The 19,476-nt window shown below is 46.9% G+C and overlaps 1 protein-coding gene across 1 annotated transcript; it reads right to left on the bottom strand.

The window, feature by feature from the left end:
• Positions 1-77: 77 nt before the first annotated feature.
• LOC308642946 (short transient receptor potential channel 2) lies at positions 78-19,374 on the bottom strand. The gene is made up of 13 exons (XM_081282375.1): positions 19,261-19,374; positions 17,763-18,482; positions 15,555-15,767; positions 14,531-14,695; positions 13,167-13,341; positions 10,184-10,384; positions 9,938-10,100; positions 8,954-9,046; positions 3,577-3,769; positions 2,913-3,040; positions 2,602-2,680; positions 1,751-1,886; positions 78-948 (listed from the first exon to the last, which is right to left on the bottom strand). Exons 1-13 carry the CDS (start codon positions 19,273-19,275, stop codon positions 557-559), a joined length of 2,673 nt encoding a protein of 890 aa, XP_081138501.1. The 5' UTR covers positions 19,276-19,374; the 3' UTR covers positions 78-556.
• Between the last annotated feature and the right edge of the window lie 102 nt (positions 19,375-19,476).

The following is a 19,476-nucleotide window of genomic DNA, read 5'->3' as shown; positions in this document are numbered from 1 at the left end:
AGGAAATAAAAAAGAGTAACTTTCTGGTCACTCTGAGACATGGTCTCCTGTCAGACCCCCATCATACACTTGATCTTGCAAACTCAGAAGCTTTAACAGCCAGAGGGTCCTCACAGCACCCAGGAAGGCAGGAAAAGGGACAGATGGATTTCTCAGCGCTATTTGTCTGATGAGGAATACAAGGCCAAGAGGGACTTAACTTGTTCAAGGTCAGATAGGTAGTATTGCAGCCAAACCTCTTGCTTCCCAGGCCTCCTGCCTCCTAGTCCAGAGCTCTTTTCCACCAAAGATCTGAGGAATCCCAAAGTAGAATTCTAAGCCCAAAAATATCTGGAAGTCCAGAGCAAGCCATTTCTTTTTACCCTGCTCACACAGGGTTCAGAAGGAAGTGGAGGAAGGATCTTAAAGCATCAAGACACAGGAATTCTCACGTACTCTGTGGGCATCTGATATCACCAGTAGTAACTTTATTGAAGCAAGGAAAGCTCTTACTAAGTGATCCTCGCCCCCACCCAGCTACACTGCTGAATGTAGAGGAAGGGGCCTTTCCACTGCATTAGGAATCCCTATTGGTCCCCAAAGCCTCTTGTGGGTCCAAGTCCCCAGCCCCCTCTTCTTCTTGCTCCCTGTGCACCAGCACATGAGCTGGGGAGGAGAGACCAGACTCTCCAGAAGCTGGAGCCCCAGCCTCTTCAGCAGTCTGAAGCCCAGTTTCCGAAGAGTCTTGGATCCGCACAATTCCTGACATGGTCAGCTCTGGGGTCTCAGAGATGGGGGGCCCCAGGTTTTGAAAGCTGTTGCGCACTCGGGTGATATAGCGACTGAGGATACTGGCACCATCAGGAGGCCGGGGCATCCCTCCTGCTGCCAAGTTTCGTCGAACACCAGCAACCTCGCTTTGTAGTCGAGACACAGTTTTGGTTAACTCTGTCAGTCTGTTGCCCAGGTCTGAGAGGTGGAACATTGAGAGGGATATTTTTCAGAAGATGAGCCTATTCAGTATTTCTTCTGTCCTCAACAGAACCCCAGGGGACACCTTGTCTGAGATTCCTGAGGACCCAGGACTGGAAGAACTGAGGTGTCAGTGGTTCAGTGAGTGGACAGAATCTGAGGTAGATGAAGCTAAGTAGTGGTGGAGGGTGGCTGCTTTAGAGCTATAAAGAAGGAAGGTCTTGTGGGTCAGAAAAGGCAAGATGACTCATGGGAAGAAATTTTAATTGGTAGGGATTTGTACATCTGCCCCAACAGCCCTCTCCCCAATCTACACCTGGCCAGCTCATTCCTGTCCTTCAGGCTTAGTTCAAATTCTACCTGCCTTTTCTCCAACTTCTCCCTCTCAAAACAATAGGCTTTTTCTGTCCTTTGGGTTCCCAGTGCAATCTGTGTCTCTCTTTCTACCTAGTATGATGGCTTCTCCTCATACTGAAAGCTTCCCTTGTATGCCTGCTGTATACAGTGCCCCTCCCTACAAGACAAGCCTAGAACAAGGGAGGACACAGCAACAATCACAGGTTGAATACGTAAGTAAGTGAACGAGTGAATAAATGAACAGGTGAATAAAAGGGCTAGGTGATTAAATGAAACGAATGGCCTAAGTGCCTGAATGGGTCAGGGGGTAATTCAGTGCAAGAGGCAATATTGTGCAGGTTGTGGTTTCCAAGTGTAGGGTGGGGCCACATACCATGCAGGCTGAGTGAGGGGTGATGAGCAAGAAACAGGGGTGGGGAAAGCTTGGAGGCTGACCACTAACCTTTCCGACGTGTCTCCTCAAACTCGCGCCGGGCAGTCTCTATGTAGCGCTGTACCAGAGCCTTGATGACACGAAGGCGGTAGGACCCACGCTCTCCCTCCCCAGGCCCAGGCCCTGCCCCTGCCCCCTGGTTGGTCTGGAATGGGAAGACAGGAAGGTGAGAGAGATTTCTCTACCCTCAGCCTTCCTCTAATCACTGTGCCACCCCAGCAATAAAGGACCAAGTCAAAGTTTGTACAGACGTCTTTGTCCCTATAGGCCACACACCTAGACCTGGTCTGCCTCCACTTCACAGTGGAGTCCTAAAAGTGAGAAGGATCAGGGCCAGAAGCTAGGGAAGGGTCGACTACGAGAGGCCCATGGTAGTGGGTGGAAGCAAAGGCTAGGAGGTAGAGGAGAGATAGGAGAACCCCCAAAAGACATGGCAGTAACATGAAGGGGCTGTCGTGCCCAACCAGACCAGGATAGGGTACAGAAAAGCAGAGTAAGTGCGCCCCCTGGATGCCCACCTTCCTCTCCCAGGTCTCTGTCAGCCTGATAATTTCCCAGTTGGTTGGACATTTACCCTTGGCTTCTTAAAATGTTTCTGAAAAACATTCAGCCACATCTTAGCCCAGTTTGTCTGGAACTTAGTAAGTATCTGTAGCTTGGGAGGAGGGTGGCATGAACTTCTATTCATATTGTATAACACAGCACTGGGAATTTTAGGAAATGACCAGAGCCAAGAAGAGGGAAAAGGATGTTCTGGGAACATAGCTGGAAGGATAGCTATGCCAGAGATGTGCACACAAATGGATGGTATACAGTTGAAGCCTGGTGTGAGAGGGCCAATAAGTAGATGAGGTACTCACATAGGTGGGGATTGGGGGATAGTCTGGCTTCTTGGTTTTGCAGCAGGAGCAGCAACAGCAGATAAACTGGAAAATTCTCCTGAGAAATTTCAATGGTGGAAAGAGGTTAGTCACAGAACAGTTCTAGGGAAATGAGGGCAGGAGGTCTGGGGATGTGACTCAGTAGTAGAGTACTTTCCTAACATGTACAGGGCCCAATACAACAACAAAAAATAAAAAAGAAAGAAAAGAAAAATAAATGGGGTAAGGAGCTGGGTAATGTGTGGGGGCTGGGTGCTCAGGGGTTGGGGTGAGAGCTCTGAGGTCATCACCTGAGAAGGTAGAAGAAGGCCTTGGGGGAGGGCAGGATGTTGAAGGGCACAGGCAGAGTCAGGCCCTCTCGGAAATAGGATAGGTAGAGCTTAGAGCGAGCAAACTTCCACTCCACGTCAGCATCATCCTGGAGGCCAGGAGGCAAGGGACTGTGAAGGACCAGGTTAGCACCTGGCTTTCTTGTCACTGAATCTGCCTTCTCCCTCAGTCCTCACATCTCTTACTCTCCAGTGTGTCAACCATTCTCCCCATTCTGGCTTCCAACTCCTTGGACACCCACCTCTCCCCTGCCTGTCTCCACCTTTCCTCTCTCCCTCCCCATTATCTCTCATCCTCACATCTTGATCCTGCCCAGCCTGTTCTCCAGCATGCAAACCATAACCCTTCCCCTCCCTTGCCTCTCTCTTCTCATGTTCCCAACTACTTTTCCACAATGAACTCCTCCCCCTGACCGAAAAGAGGAAAGAGCACTAGACTTGATGTCTAGAGACACTAACAGCATTACCGGGACCTTCATTTTTCAGAGGAGAATTTATCCAGAGCCACAAACAAGACTACAGAGGAGGCAGAGCAGGAACACAAGTGTCTTAACTCCTTGCACCTGCTCCTCTCCATCCTTTCTCCCTTCTTCTAACTAGCTTAGGTTGACCTTGGTTCACGCACCTCGATCTTCTGGAAGGAGTTGGTGATCATGGCAATGAGCATGTTGAGCAGCACAATGACCATGACGATGGTAAAAATGCCATAGAGGGCCCGGCCCACAAATTCAGGCACCAGAAACTGAGGCATGTCCACCACACTGTGCTCCTCCATGCCAAACATGGTCCAGAACAGAAACTGGAAAGTCTCGTTGAAACTGGCATGTGGGGTCAAGAAAAGGATAGGAAATGAGGGGTGAGGGAACAGCCTGGACTCTGCCCAGACACACTCTTCCTCACTCTCCAGGATCCAGCCAAAGGTGTTCTGTATTCATGAAGTCCTTCTGGTGGAACGCTTGCCACTACTTTTCTCTCTTTTTTTTTTTTTTTTTTTTTGTGTGTGTGTGTGTGTTGGGGGCTGATACTGGTGACTGAACTTAGGAACATTCTGCCTCTGAGCTACATACCCAGCCCTTTTTAAAACTTTGAGACAGGATCTCACTAAATTGCCCACCCTGGCCTTGAATGTGGGATCTTCCTGCCTCAGCCTCTGGAGTATCTGGGATTACAAGTGTGTGCCACCATATTCTGCAACCTTGCCATTTCTGGGATTCAACTTTTATTATTTTAGTCAACAAATATTTATTGAGCACACTGTAGAGTCATAGGTGCTAAGAACACATTGGTAAACAAGACAAGCAGTCTCTGTCTCCAAGGACCTTATGTTCTGGGGTGAGGATCACTCTGGGAGATGACATGGACATTACTAACACTTGATTTTAGCCAAAATGCAGAGAAGTGATAAGATAAAGAACATGCCCCAAAGCAGGGGTTATGAACTTAGAGGGTTTAAAGAACTGAGAGGTCAGCATGACTCATCTCAGAGGGCAGAGTCTGGACCTCTGAGAGGGAAGAGAGGGAAGTAGGGTCCACCCAGATGTAGGAACTCATAGAGTAAAACCTAAGATCCTTACCTTGCTCTGCAAACAATAGGAAGCTAGAGTGAATTCTAAGCAGAGGTGATACCTGCTTTACATTTGAAAAGATCATGTTGTGAGTAGAATGCTGGTGAAAAGATTGGAGTAGAGGTTTGGAGACCAGTTAAGAAACTGTTAGGCTGCTGGTGTGGCTCAGTGGTAGGTCCCCAGCACTAAGAGAGAAAGAGGGGGGGGGGAGAGAGAGATAGAGATAGAGAGAGAGAGAGAGAGAGAGAGAGAGAATATGAGGGAGAGAAACAGAGACACTGTTATTGTGGTCTGGGTGGGAGAAGATGGTAGTATGAAGCACAGTGATAGCAACTTCAGTGCTGCCTCCTCCAGGAAGCCCTTTCTGATCAGTCTTCCCTAAACACAGCAGAACATGTTTATCTGTTAGTCATTCACAGTTCTCATTACATTTTTCTTCCTATTGCACTTATTTGTGAATCTATCTTGTTCCCTCTATCTTGGTACCAGTTTAGACATACATGACCACAACCTCACACTGGATCTGGTGTCTGGATCAGTGTAAGGATGGCCTTAACCTAAGAAGGGCCTTAGCCTAAGTACCTCCATTTTGAAATAAAACTGCAGTCCCCACCAGGTACGCCTATGGAGTTTTTTAATATGGTCATCAGGCATAGCCTGATTTTAAAAAGTCACTTTCCACAACCCTGATAAAACTCAGAGTGAAGTCTCTGTCATTTGCTTTTGCCCTGGTAAAGGCAAAAGGCGAGATTAGGGTGGAGACCACCAGACCAGATGACTTGACATCAGAACAAAAGATGTCACTGAGAAACCCGGTAACAGCTGACAGGGATTGAAAGGGCGATCAGAAACCCCCAAATTTAGTATAAATCATGGAGTGAATGAACAGAGATTCAACCAGCCGACACTGCTGCACACAAGGCTGAGAGCCTGAGGACCTAGGACATCCCAACTCTTCTCATCTGCCTGATCCTCTGCGTCGTCCTTATCACTCTCAACTCTACAGCAGCCTCTTGACTCTGGTGAGAAAAGGACTTCTCCTTATGACTGTCACCTCAGCCAGCCATCAACTCCACTCCAGGAGAAGCCTCTATTGGTTCCTGACCTGGTTGCTACGGTCTGAGTGAGTGCATCACCTGGACTTGAGACCTAAGACTTAAAACTTTAAATCTAGCACTTAAGCTTAGCATGCAGAGGGAATGTCTGTAATAGGTCTGTCATGATTGAGTGCGTTTGCAGAGCTTAGAGTTAACTTAGAATTATTTGCTTTTAATTGATTATGTCTTTTGCAATGTCCACCATTAAGGATTGTCATTTCTTAATTAAGAACCTATAGAGTGAAACTGTATTAAGTGGTATGAGTGAATAAACATTGAAAAGGGCAGAAGTGTGTGGACATTCTTCATCTCTCCCTTCGACTGCAGATGTCACACTTTTGCCCATTGCAATAATCAGTCTCTCGTTACTCTGACCTCCACATTACACTAAGGGTGTTCTTTCAAAATGCTAATCTGACCTGTATGTGTCAATATTTAAATACTCCTAGCAATCTTCAGTCATATGTCTACCATACAACCTATCTCAGATTTTTAACAAAAATACTTTTTTTTTTTTGGTACTGGGTATTCAACCCAGGGGTGCTTAACCATGAGCCACATCTCCAGACCTTTTAAATATTTTACTTTGAGACACCGTCTCTCTAGTTGCTAAGGGTCTTGCTAAGTTGCTGAGGCTGGCCTTGAACTTGTGATCCTCCTGACTCAACCTCCTGAGTCACTGGGATTACGGGTGTGTGCCACTGTGCCCAGCACTCAACAAAAATACTTTAACTTAATTTTATATTACCTAAGAACAAACAGTTCAGGAAGGCTCAGCCTTGCCTTGCTGCTGTGGAATGAAACCACTAGGACCATGAAGCATGCAGGAATGAGTAGCTTCCATCCCTGGTACTAAGATTCATGGTTTAAACTGTGAAATCTCAGTCCTTAATAAATAAATCTTACTAGATCTCAGATAATAACCTGAGTCTAGGCCAGAATTCTCTGTAAGAAACTGAATAAAGCTTTGATAGACCCTGAAACCATGAGAGTCTTAACCAGTATTTGCAGGCCCAAGTATTTGTCCTTTTAGTATCGTAATTAAAACCATCATGTAGTTGCAGAAATTATGATTGGGCAACAGTTTAAGTATCACCTGGAGCTCCCTGGCCTGATGTAGAAAGACCAAGCTCCTAAGGAAGACCTTCATGCTCTAAGACCTTGTCCTAGTTACCTTCTCCAGTTGCCCCTTACAAAATTCTTCCCTAGCCGGGCGCCACACACCTGTAATCCCGGTGGCTCGGGAGACTGAGACAGGAGGATCATGAGTTCAACGGCAGCCTCAGCAAAATCGAGGTGCTAAGCAACTCAGTGAGACCCTGTCTCTAAAATAGTGCTGGGGATGTGGCTCAGTGGTCAAGTGCCCCTGAATTCAATCCCTGGTACCCCCCACCAAAAAAAAAATTCTCTTCATGCACCAACCATGGGATACATCTTGCTGTTCTGCAAATATACCTTCCTGCTTTGGTATATGGCCCCTTTCTGCCCAGAATTCCTTGTATCTTTTCAACCTTCTAGGTGGAATTCAGATTCTCCTTTTCCTATAAAACTTTCTCTGAGCATTCAAGGCAGAGGAAGGGGCTTCCTTTCTGGGCACTCTCAACATAAGCCCTCCTTTTACATAGTATATATTATGCCAAATTGAGCTTGTTGTAGACATAGCTATCTTCTCTATGAGAACAAGCCTGATTAATTTCTTCTTTCTGTGCTTCCAGATCCAGGGACAGGATTGACTACAAGGAAGGTGTCAGTAAGTGTTGAGAACTTACTGAGAACTTAGTTGAGAACTCCAACAACAAACTGAATGGCTTTGAAAGTCAATGAATTTAAAAAGTGAGTGTATGAATGAATGAACAAATACTTGAATGAAAAAATTTAATTATTGGCCATATTTAGGAAGAATTGAGCATAAAAAAGAATAATGACTATAATAAGAAATTAAAAGATATTTGCACCCATAGTGATATTTTTTTTTATTTTTTTTCACATCCTTTTGTTTTAGTTTATTTTGCCTTTTTATCCACTTTGTTACAATAGAATTATGTACACTGCACCCATAGTGATATTTAAAAAAGAAGAAGGTGGGGCTGGGGATACAGCTCAGTTGGTAGAGTGCTTGCCTCGCATGCACAAGACCCTGGGTTCAATCCCCAGCACCACACACACACACACACACACACACACACACACAAAATCATTATGGATGCTAAAATCACTGGGTAAAAGAAAGACTGAAAGGGAGCTGTTTAATCCCAGTATCTCCATATATGTTCCCATTACTAGACGGGCTTCTCTAGTACCTTTGCAACCAAGGTGTGCCTCCCGATGTGGAAAATACCTATCACCAAATAAGTTGTGTTCTTGCCAGAGCTCCTTAACTTGAATCTAATCATGAGGAAATAAATTCTAGCTGTGGAATATGATTTGGTCTACAGTCTTGACAAAAGCATTTGTCATACAAGACATTAAAAAAAAAGGGAATGTTCAAGATTAAAGGAAACTATAGAGAGATGTCACAACAAAATGCAAAATGCAATGTATGATTCAATGCATGGGATTTTTAATTTTTAAAAACTCTTAAGATTTTTTTGGGCAACTGGGGAATTTTGGGGGGAGTGTACTGGGGATTGAACCCAGGGGCACTTAACCACTGAGCCACATTCCCAGTCCTTTTTTATTTTTTATTTGAGAGAGTGTCTCACTAAGTTGCTTAGGCTGACCTCAAACTTGAGATTCTCCTACCTCAGGTTCCTGAGTCACTGGGCTTATAGGTGTGCACCACCATGCTTAGCAGCAACTAAGGAAGTTTGAATGAGGAATGCATAGTAAGTAATATTATGGTATTGATATTAAATTTTTGAGTATGCAGTAAGGCAAAAATTGGCCATAGGCCATACACGAGCATGGTTACATTCTAATAAAACTTTATGAACAAAAAACATTTTTTAAAGTGGGATAATGGTTTTGTGGTTATTCTCTTAGGAAACTTCTGAACTATTTAGGGGTAAAGTGTCATGAGATTTACAACTTACTTTAAAACATTTCAAATAAAAAAGAGAGTAATAGACCAAGCAAATGTGGCAAAACAGTAACAATTGGTAAAGTCAGGTAAAGGGTATAGGGATGTCCAGTATACTTTTTAATTTTTTCATAAGAGTGCCTTTTTTTCAATATGAAAAGTTTATGAAGGAAATGAGTGAACAAATAAATGTATAAACAGATGAGTGACCAAGTGAATTAATGAGAGAGTGAGCAAACAAGAAAACTGATTGAATGAATAAACAAGGGAAAGAAAAAGAGATGATCAAGCTGCAAGTCCCCAGCCTCTGCCCCAGCATACTTGCCCAGCCGCTCTGTCTCCTGGTAGGGCACATAGATGTTGTTTAGGCCACAGAGGAAGGCAGTCAGGATGATCATGAGGATGAACATGAACCTGGCATGGGATGGGATGTGGAAGGGTCAGAGCAGGTCTTCACCCTGGGAGAAATAGGACTTTGGGAAGAGGGATTGGGGGTAATGAACTTTATGGCCCTCAGGAGTATTCAATTTGGTTACTATTAAAAGTAAAGAAATCAGGGGATGGGAATGAGAAGGAATTTAAAGTAAGTACCAAAGCAGAAGATATCCCTTAAGAATAATGGGTATTGGGTCTAATCAAAGCTGGGGAAGGACCAGTCTCTTAGGGAGTGACTGTGATGCTGAGATTGTATAGGGATGGCTTCGAGTCAGGGATTCTTATTGGGTGGGAGCCATCACTAGAGAGTTAGAACCACATGAGAACGAGTTATCCTGCAATAGGGAAGGCTGGAAGAATCACTAGGTGGGATATGAGGTTCTCCTCCAAGCTAAGCCAACCTGCAGCTGTTCAGAGATATAATTAGCACTTTTCTCACCTATGGCACCGTCTCCAGTCCCACCTGAGGCAGGATCCTAAGGAAGTAGGCATTAACCATGTGTTCTGAGTAGGACAAGAGACCAGGTTTGTCTGTACATGATTTATCTTTCCAAAAAGGGGAAACCCATGGAACCGAGACTACTATAACCAAGGGCTCTTTCAGCTGTCAGTGGTTTACCATCTTTTCTGGGGTCATGAGCCTCTTTGAGAAGTAGGTTAAAGTTATAGACCTTCCCTCAAAATAAATTTATGTTCATATTTATACTCCAATCTTGTCTGTACGTCCAGGCATTCAGAGGTCTCTAGAGCTTATATCTCTGGAGGAAGGCAAACCAGGAACTCCTATGCCACACTAAAGCTGGGGAAAGTCACCAGGAGGTTAAATGGTTTATCAGAAAGGAGGACACTCTGAGCAGGGACAGTACATACCGTATCATGTCATCAATCATCCTGCCAATGGAAATCTGCAGAGTGCCCAAAGACTCGTGGGCCGGCAGAATGTAGGCCAGGCGGGTGAAGCTGAGCATGCTGGTGACAGCAAAAAGCACCTCAGCCAAGAACTGGGGATCCTCTGTGCGCCATTCACTTCGCTCTGGACAGATGAAATGGGGACAGTGGCTGAGAGACAAGGAAGAGGAGGGACTATGGGATTCAGGGCTGAGCTGGGATACTCACCAGCAGTGGTGAAATAGTGGCAGGCAGCTCCATTGGCAGCATCCCTGCAGTGCATGTGGGCAAGCCCAGCCAGGAGGAGGCGAAGTGCGAAGGCTGCCAGGTACAGGGACAGGATGACCACATCCAGGAAGTTCCACCAGTCCAGGAGGTAACTGCGCAGGCCCTCGATCCATACTTCCTTACACTCGAACCACAGGAAGCCTGGAAGGGGTGGTAGGGGGCCAGGACAGGATGGGGCAAAACTCTGTTCCTCCTTGTAGGTCAGAGCCAGATTATGGTGGCCCTTTGATGGGGGCGGGGGAGCTAAAACATCACTGGGTAAAGTCAATAAAATGTAAATGTTTAATCTATCCAAGTGTAGAATGATCTTATGTGAAAACAAGGACTCTAGGTTCATGCATACCCGTGGCTAGTGTGACTTGCCCCAAGGATCACAGGTGGTTGATGCTCAGAAAATGAGTGACAGGCTGAGACTGTAGCTCAATGGTAGAGTGCTTGCCCTGCACATGTGAGGTACTGAGTTCGATCCTCAGCACCACATAAAAATATATAAATAAATACTTTAAAAAATCGCAAGTTTCCATTAAAAAAAAAAGGAAGAAAAGAAAGAAAGTGACACCTGTGAGGAACTGCATTAGGAGGAAATGGTTTACATCTGCTATTTTTGACCTCCACCAAATAAATATTAGGCAAATATTGAAATAATCTTGATTTGAAGGGACTCCAAATTATCAGTCTACTCAGGCCCGATGTCTCAGTGGGGCCCACTGCCAGACTTGGGGATGCGGGAGTCTTGACAGTTGGTCCCCATTAGTCATTTGTGCCATTTGTGCCCTTCTCCATTCCCTGCTTATGTGCTCTCTGTACTATCTTGAATGCCTTTCCATATCCTTTGGAAGCCCCGCTCCTCTTTGTGGCCCAGGACAAATACTACTTCCTCCATGAAGCCTTCCCAATCAGGTGCAGGAGTTGCCTTTGCTCCGCGTCCTCCTGGCTCTCTATTCATATCTGTGATGCTCCACTACAGGGCACTGCAGTGTATCTCCCCATGGGTCTGCCCTATCCCTGCCTGTCCCCTTGAACTTGGAGTCCCTCAAGGACAGGGACTGTATCTCATAGATTTGCCAGTGGTACCCAGAACAAATTAACTAATATTTATTAAGCTCCTATCAGGTATCAGTGAGATCCTGTGGTAAATAAGATGGATATAGTACCATTCCTCCCACGACGTATAATCTAATGAGACAGGCAGGAGGAAACAAAGTAGATACAACACAATGTGGTCATGCTAGGACTGAGGAGCAGGGGAACTGAGGTGCTGTTTGGGAGTGTTTAGGATGGATCCTCACCCTGATTTGGGGGCTCCAGAAAGCTTCTTAAAGACAGTGACATTTAAGCTGAGACCTGATAGAGGAGCTGGAGCCAGTGGGTGAAGGGGCAGTGTGGGAAGTGGTGAGTGCTCTAGGAAAAGTGAGGAGCAAAGGCCTGGACGCAAGTGGAAATAAGATGTGATCAGGGTGGGAAATCAGTGCTATATGGCAGCAAGGCTCAGTGAATGTGTATAGAATGAATGGAAACATACTTAAGTTATCCATGTATTCTCAGGGCTTTGCTCACAGTAGGACTTCAGCAAACATACACTGCCTGAATAAATGTTTTACTTTATGTGTTTAAAAGATGTTTCTTCTCCTACAGACAGAGGAAGAACTTTATTGGTTACATCTCTACAGGGCAGGTCAATAAATGTTTTGTTTTGTTTTGTACCAGGGATTTCATCCAGGAGCACTTAACCACTGAGTCCATTACCAGGCCTTTTTACTTTTATTCTGTGTCTCAATAAGTTGCTTGGAGTCTTGATAAGTTCCTGAGTCTAGCCTCAAACTTTCAATCCTCCTGCCTCAGCCTGACAAGTCAACAGGATTATAGGCATGCACCACTGCACCTGGCTCAATAAATGTTTAATAAATAATGGGATAAGAAAGTTTTCCTTTTGGGTTGCTCTTGTCTCTTTCCCTAAAGATTTACTTCTGGCCAGGTGCAGTGGTGCACGCATGTAATCCCAGCAGCTAGGAGGCTGAGGCAGGAGGATTATGAACCAGCCTTAGCAAAAGCAAGGCACTAAGCAACTCAGTGAGACCCTGTTTCTAAATAAAATATAAAATAGGGCTGGGAATGTGGCTCAGTGGTCGAGTGACCTTGAGTTCAATCCTGGTACTCCCACCAAAACAAAACAAAAGATTTACTTCTGGCCATCACTTACTGGCTTGGTACAGTGTGGACGGGTCTTGGTATACTGTTGGCCTGGGAGTTTGCCAAGTGAGGGGAGGCCAGCTAAGGAACAGGTCACCAGTCCAGCCTGATGAGCTGACCAACCAGAGGTTGGTGGAACTCTGGGGATTCTTGTAAACTGTATTTGCTGAATTGTTTGAGAAAACTTGGTTCTACTGTAGAAAAGAAGAAAACTGATAGAGCCACTGTTTTCCCCACAGATCAAGTAGTGGCCTAGGCACCTCTGTCCATTGCACCTCCCTGTTGAAACCTCGTAACACCATCATAACAACGTTTTATGGGTGTAACAGACTATGTGATTTGCATTTTAAGTTGGTCTGTGAGCTTTTCTGTTCTACACTTCTGGGATAGCTTGTCTGGAAGTACACGTGTATGTTACCATTACACCAAGGCAAATTGACACTGGACACTGTGGAAAAGTGTCTTATTTGTCAGAGGATAGAAACTTCCAGAATGGAAAGTGAGAGGTGCCAGGGAGAAGAATGGTGTCCCTGCTCAGGGAATCTGCCACAGGTTTAGGTTCCCAGATTGGGATAAAGGGAAAAGATTCTTGGTGTGCTAAAGGCCATAGGGGTTTGGTAATATATCAAGGAGCATCTACAAAGGCAGGGTTCCCCCACTGGGGTGCTTATCATGAAGAATAGTGAGGGGGCCTCAAGAAGAATGCCATAAATAAAGAGACCCACATATGTACCTGTGACCCAAATCATGTGTAGTGAAGTCTCCCAGACACTCTGGCTTCGGCCACGGAAAGTGCTCAGCTGTGTCTCCATGGCCAGGGATTCTCCCAGCAGGAAGATGAGGAACCATAGATAGGAGGCGGAGTGTAACAGGAACTTCAGCACTGGGATCTTCAGCAGGCGGCCCAGCTTTGGGAAAGCAGGAGAGCATGGCTCTCAAAGTCTCCCCTCTGGCAGGCTGCAGGATCGCTTGGCCACATGAGACTCTGCTTTCTCAGATTTACCCACTTACTTATTCAGCTATTCACCAAGAATGTATTATATATCAATCAGTGGCATGGATGCATACCCATAGTCCCAGAGATTTGAGAGGCTGAGGCAGGAGGATTGCAAAAAAAGGGCTGGGTATGTGACTCAGTGGCTAAGTGCTCCTGGGTTCAATCCCCAGTACCAAAAAAAAAAAAAAAAAAAAAAAGAATGTACTATATATCAGGCCCTCTTCTCTCATATCTATTATTTCCTTTACAACCATACGAAACACAGAGGTGAAGTTACTTTCCCTTGTGGTCCCACAGGCTTTTCAAACTCAACCAAGCTAAAAGGTAAATTCATTACTTCTATCCTAAACTTGTTCCTCCTATCTCATAAAATGACCAGGCCACCCAGGAACCTGAACAGCATTTCCACCTGCTTTTTCTCACATGCACTCTGACAGTCTCCCTAACCCCAGTTCCCTGTCCCCAATCCATCTTTCACATGACTAGTAGGGGGAGCTTTTCAAAGCACAAAACCCATGGGGCACTCACCTCATTAGTCTGGCGTCTTTCATTTTAATATGGCTTACAAGGTCCTGGGAGAGCTGGCCCCTGCCCACTTCACTACTTGCTGTTGGCATTTCTGCCTTAGAAGCAGGGAGCTCCTTTCAGTCTCTAATGCTGTAAGTTCTCCCTCCCCTGGGCCTTCTTCCATGTTGTTCCTGCTTCATGGACACTCCTCTCCCTGTTCCTCGCCTGGTTTGCAGGAACAGACCTGGTTGTTTATTATGTCTCAGTGCCAGGCCCAATGCCTCACTTACAGTAGGGCCTCAAAGAAATATTTGGTTGGGCTAGGACTCCTAGAGAGAATGTTGGACTGTATAAGGGATTCAGGCTTTAGAGGTAGGGACCACAGTTTAAATCCTGATACTGCTGTTTGCTGTGTGCCTTGGGCAAAAATCTGAGGTTCCTCCACCAACTGGGAATGCAATCCCTACCTTCCAGAGCTCCTCAAGCTACTGAGTGGGAACATGCACAAAGTTATGTCTACAAAGCACCCAGGACAGGGCCTGGCATAAACCAAGTGCTCAATAAACAAGTAATCATTCATCTTATTCTTGTACCCGAGACTTGGGTGCCAGCCAGTAGCCAAGGCAGAGGAAGGGCATGGTGAGGAAGATGAGGAAGGCGACAAAGAGCTTCCAGATGGTGGTGCTTCCACGCCAACCAGCCAGGTTCCCACACCAGATGGAGGACAGGACTTGCTGGCAGATGGGGTGTGCTACAAACTAAGCAGAGATGGGGCATGAGGAGGTAGCCACCTGACAGGGAGAAGGAATGAGCAGGTTGGGTGCATGTCCTTACTTTCTGCCAGTGATCAAACATCCTTCTTTTCTTTCCCTGCTGGCCAGCCCAGAAGAGAGGCAACTCACTTGCCATGCGCCCACGCAGATCCTGCCCTCTCTGGCCCTCAGGAGGCTACCTCTAAGAGTTTCCTAAGTCAGGCAGTGGCGGGTAAAACTGGGAGTACAAGTCCCAGAACTCCCAGGATTCCCTGCCTTCTAGAGATGTGGGGGTAACAACAGTCTGAACACTCCTGAGAAGGGAAGGAGCAGGGAAAGTGGGCTTGCTGTCCTGCATGGCTGGTCCAAGGGAGCCACTATGGAGGAAGGGTTTTGGTTAAGTTTTTGGTGGGTTAGGATATCTGAGGGTAGATGACATTAAGGGGTAGGAGACTAGAGGCAGCTAGAAAAGGAGCATGTCTTAGATTGGGGGAGGGGTGTTGTCTAATAAGACAATAAGAATCAGTTGATGTTTAATTCCCCATCCAGTCTAATCTTGCACAGTGAGGTACTGAAATCTAACAGAACAAGACTGGGCCCAAGTCACTCAGCAGACTAGAGACAAAGCTAAACCTGAGACCTGCAAACCCGGGTGTAAAGGTGGGTTCTCTAGGGAGAGGTTAGGGGCTTAGATTGAAGGTAAGAAGGGAAGGTCGGGGACCTAGATAGAAGGTGCTCAGAATGAACATTTCAGAGGGTTCCGAGTTCAGGAAAACGAGTTGCTTGGGGCTGGACTGGGGGACACCTAGAGATGGCAGGGCAAGGGATCAAGGCAGTGAGGAAAGGTAGGCAGGGCCCAGCTGACCCGCTTCTGGTTGTAGTTGACAGCCAGCCGCAGTCTTGCCAGGTTGGGGATGCCCTCCTCGAAGCCCTGGCTCAGTCCTTCAGCCTCAGGCTCAGTCTCGCTGTCCTCGCCCATGTCGTTGAGCACTGCAGTGACCTCACTCTGGTTCCGGCACATACCCAGCAGCTCGAAGCCATAGTCCTGGCTCAACGACTCCAGGGCAATGTACTCAGGCTGTAGGGAAGTAGATCTGTATGTGTCAGCCACCTGTGGACACAATTTCCTCCCTACCCTCCCTCAGACAGTGGACTACCTGTCTTGACCTTTCTACATCTGATATCACTGAGTCATTGACTTCTTTTTTGACACCTCATCAATCTTCTTACTATAATGAGGTACCTCCTGGTCACCTTTGCTTATCTGGTGCTATTTCAATCTCATCACTAAGTTACTTCAAACCAAATCCTCTGTCACCTCAGCCTGTACCTTGTACTTTCCTTTTTCCTGTCCCACTTTAACTTCTAATCTTTCTTGTGCTCATTTAATTTTGTTGAACATCTACCTTATATGAGAACCCGTGTTGGCAATTGTAGGAGATGCAGAAATGAATAAGGCACATTACCCATCTTACTCTTGATTTCACTTGGGGCCCTTACCCCAGAGAAGATCTAAGGCAGGCTTTCAAGAGGCTAGGTCATCTTCCAGCACTGCCCCTTTCAGATGTCCAGATGGAGGACAGATGGAGGTGTCTCATTGGGTCAGGTCCTTCCCTACTTCAGGCCTCAGTTTCCCTGCCTGAAAAGTGGAGATGGGAACTTTCTACTTTGCTTCCTTCCATGGGCTGCTGTGAGAATGGAGGGAAAGTCCTTTGGAAAGGACCGCCCTTTCCTGCTAGCTGTGCAGTGGGAGCTTTTCATGTTGTTCATCCAAGCTCCTGGTGGGGGGAGCATGCTCCTGCCCTGGCTGGCATGGCAACAGGTCACATCCTGCCTTAGGCTTTCATTTAATTACTTATTATTTTTGCAGTACTGGGGATTGAACCCAGGGGTGCTCTATCACTGAGCTATATCGCCAGCCATTCTTACTTTTTTTTTAAAAAAATATTTTATTAGTTGTTGGTGGATCTTTATTTATTTATTTTTATGTGGTGCTGAGAATTGAACTAAATGCCTCACACATACTAGGCAAGCGCTCTACCACTGAGCCCCAGCCCCAGCTCTTAATTTTTGAGATAGGGTCTCACCAAGTTGCTGAGTCTAGCCTCGGAATCGCCATCCTTCTGCCTCAGCATATGCCATTGCGCCAGGCTCAGGCCTTCATTTTAACACTCTTCTATGCTTCCCTGTCTAATGGCAATTCTGAGTCTGGCTTGGCTCACAGGATGCCAGTGGCTAAGTGATGGGTGAACTGGATTGGTGATTCAAGGCCCCTGACTGGTCCCTGCCTCCAGGCTCCACTCATATATTCGATCTTGCACAGGGTTCCCCTGTACTTATCACCACACATACTTTTGCTACCTGACAGCCTTTGCTGGGACTGTAGCCCTACTTCAAATACCCTTCCTGCTTCTCCACACACAGCTGAACTTAATGCTGCTTCCTCCCTGGAGTGTTCCCTGAACACAACAGCTGCAGCTTCCTGACTGCTTTCTGGACTTTGGCAGCCCTGTGAACATAGAAACACTAAATGAAGCCCTGGGAGTGTCTTGTCACCCTCTCCCTGCGTTAGAGTCCCAAGACACAATATCCAGGACCAGGGCCACACCATTGCCTGGCCCCACCCCATGGAACACACAATAGGAACTCCAAAGACAGGTTCTACTGAATGTCATATCTAAGTCTGTCCAACTGTTCTTCTATTTTCTTTCTCTTTCTTCAGATAGACCTAGAGCACCCCTAGGGTAGGGGTTGTGCCTCTTGCATAAGACTAGGTGCCCCTAGCCTGGCACGGTGGCAAACGCCTGTAATCCCAGCTACTCTGGAGGCTGAGGCAGAAGGATAGCAAATTCAACCTCAGTAACTTAGCAAAACTCTGTCTCAAAATATAAAACGACTAGGGAAAAAAAAAGAACCGGGATGTATCTCAGTGGTGAAGCACCCCTGGGTTTAATCACCAGTATCAACACCACCACAACAAAAAGACTAGGGGTCCCAGGACTGATTGTGGCTCCTATCTATTCCTGAGAACAGATGCAGGTAACCGAGGGCAGGAGGAAGAATGAGAACCAACCTTAAACTCAGGCTCCTTGCGTGCAAGGCGCCTGAGCTCGTGGCTGAGCTGGAAGGCAGCCAGCATGGCATCCTCACTCGCCAGTGAGAGGTGGGCCCTGCTCGCAATGCCTCGGTAGGTGTTGATGCGGGACAGAGAGAACTTCAGCAGGTCATATCTGCGGGCATTACTGCACTCAAGGCAAGCGCAGGAGACGGGGTGGGGCCGGGCAATGGTGTGACCCTGGTCCATAAGCAACTGCGCAATCTCATATAGGTCCTTCTGGCAGGCCAGGGTGAGTGGGGTGACACCAGGTGCAAAGCGGGAGCCATCGATGGATGAATCAAAGAAAGCCAGCGAGAAAGACTTGGTGTCTACTTTGCGACCCTTCTCCCTTTCCAGCCGGGCCAGCAGACGACGCACCACTGCTGGCTGGTTTATATCCACTGCTACTAGTAGGGCTTCATGGATCTGTCGGAAATCAAACTTGACATTGGCCAGTAACACATCGGTGATGGCCTCATGACCCAGGCGGATGGCCAGGTTGAGAGCTTCCCTCCAGGAGCGATCCTCAGCCTCCTCCACGTTCCGCAGGGGCCCACCTGGCCCACTGCCTGTGGCCTCAACCCCTGACTCCAGCAGCTGCTGCACAAGACCCAGTCGCCCCTCTTGGATGGCACCCAAGAGTGGAGGCGGGAATTTGAGCTTTCTGTTCACAATCTCAGTCCAGTTAGGCTGTAGCTGGATGAAGGAGTGGAGAGGACAGGATTCTGAGTTTCTAGTCTCCTTTGTTTTGGAGTCTCTCTTACCCTCCCACTAGCTACCACTGTGTCCTTCCCTGCCCAATACATACAGGCAAAAAGTCTCTTATTCACCATTTTATTGTGTAGATTCTCATGTTAGTGAACGAGATAGTGCCAGAATGGATCCGAGGGGGTCCTTGTCCTTAGTTTAACTTCTACCTTCACAGGGACCTAAATACATTGGGTCCAAATGGATGCCCTGAGAAAGGGTAGGTTAAAGTAGGGCTGCACAGGGAGCCTAACCCTACATGCAGGCACAAAGGATCTGGCCAGGACCCAGCTCCCATCTTGTTGACTTCATCTTCCAGCTGCTCATCCCTCTGGAAGTCCCACAGCTTCTCGAAAGGGCAGGTCCAAGCATGTCCACACAGGAGGGTCTTTTTAACTATGAACACCCACCCCCAGCTCTGAACAGAACTCCTACCAATATCCCAACATGTTTTTTTTCTCCAACAAACCCCTCTTGCTTTGCCCTCTGCTACTTTGGAGGGCATTTCTCTCTCTTCGGTACTTACTGCCTTATCCCTCTTCTTTGAGGCCCATGCTCATTGCTCTTCCTTTGGGTTCAGTTCAAGGCTCTGGGGGCTCTTCCACTCACATAGTAAAGCTCACAACCTGCCTGGCAGCTAAGCTTTCCCTGCCGACTCGCCAATCTATTGCTTTGTCCATAATGAGGAATGAAGTAGGATGGAGGAAGGGGAGCAGAGGGTTCTTACCGTGAGAGGGTCCATGGCTGCACCCACCTATGCAGGAAAGGACCAAAGGCATGAACTCCTCCTCTGTCTGCTCCCCTGAATGCATCTAGCATCTTCTTTCCCACTCATTCAAAACCCCGCCCCGGGCCCTCCCTTTGCCAGGACCAGCTGCTCCCCCTCTGCTCCCTACCCTAGGGACCAGGGAAACTGGTGTTAGTGTCATACAATGAAATCCTC

This window comes from Spermophilus citellus (genome assembly GCF_964194105.1).
Source record: "Spermophilus citellus genome assembly, chromosome: 2".
NCBI lineage: Eukaryota > Metazoa > Chordata > Mammalia > Rodentia > Sciuridae > Spermophilus > Spermophilus citellus.
The sequence above is the reverse complement of the archived record's forward strand: the minus strand, read 5'-3'. Positions and strand labels throughout refer to the sequence as shown.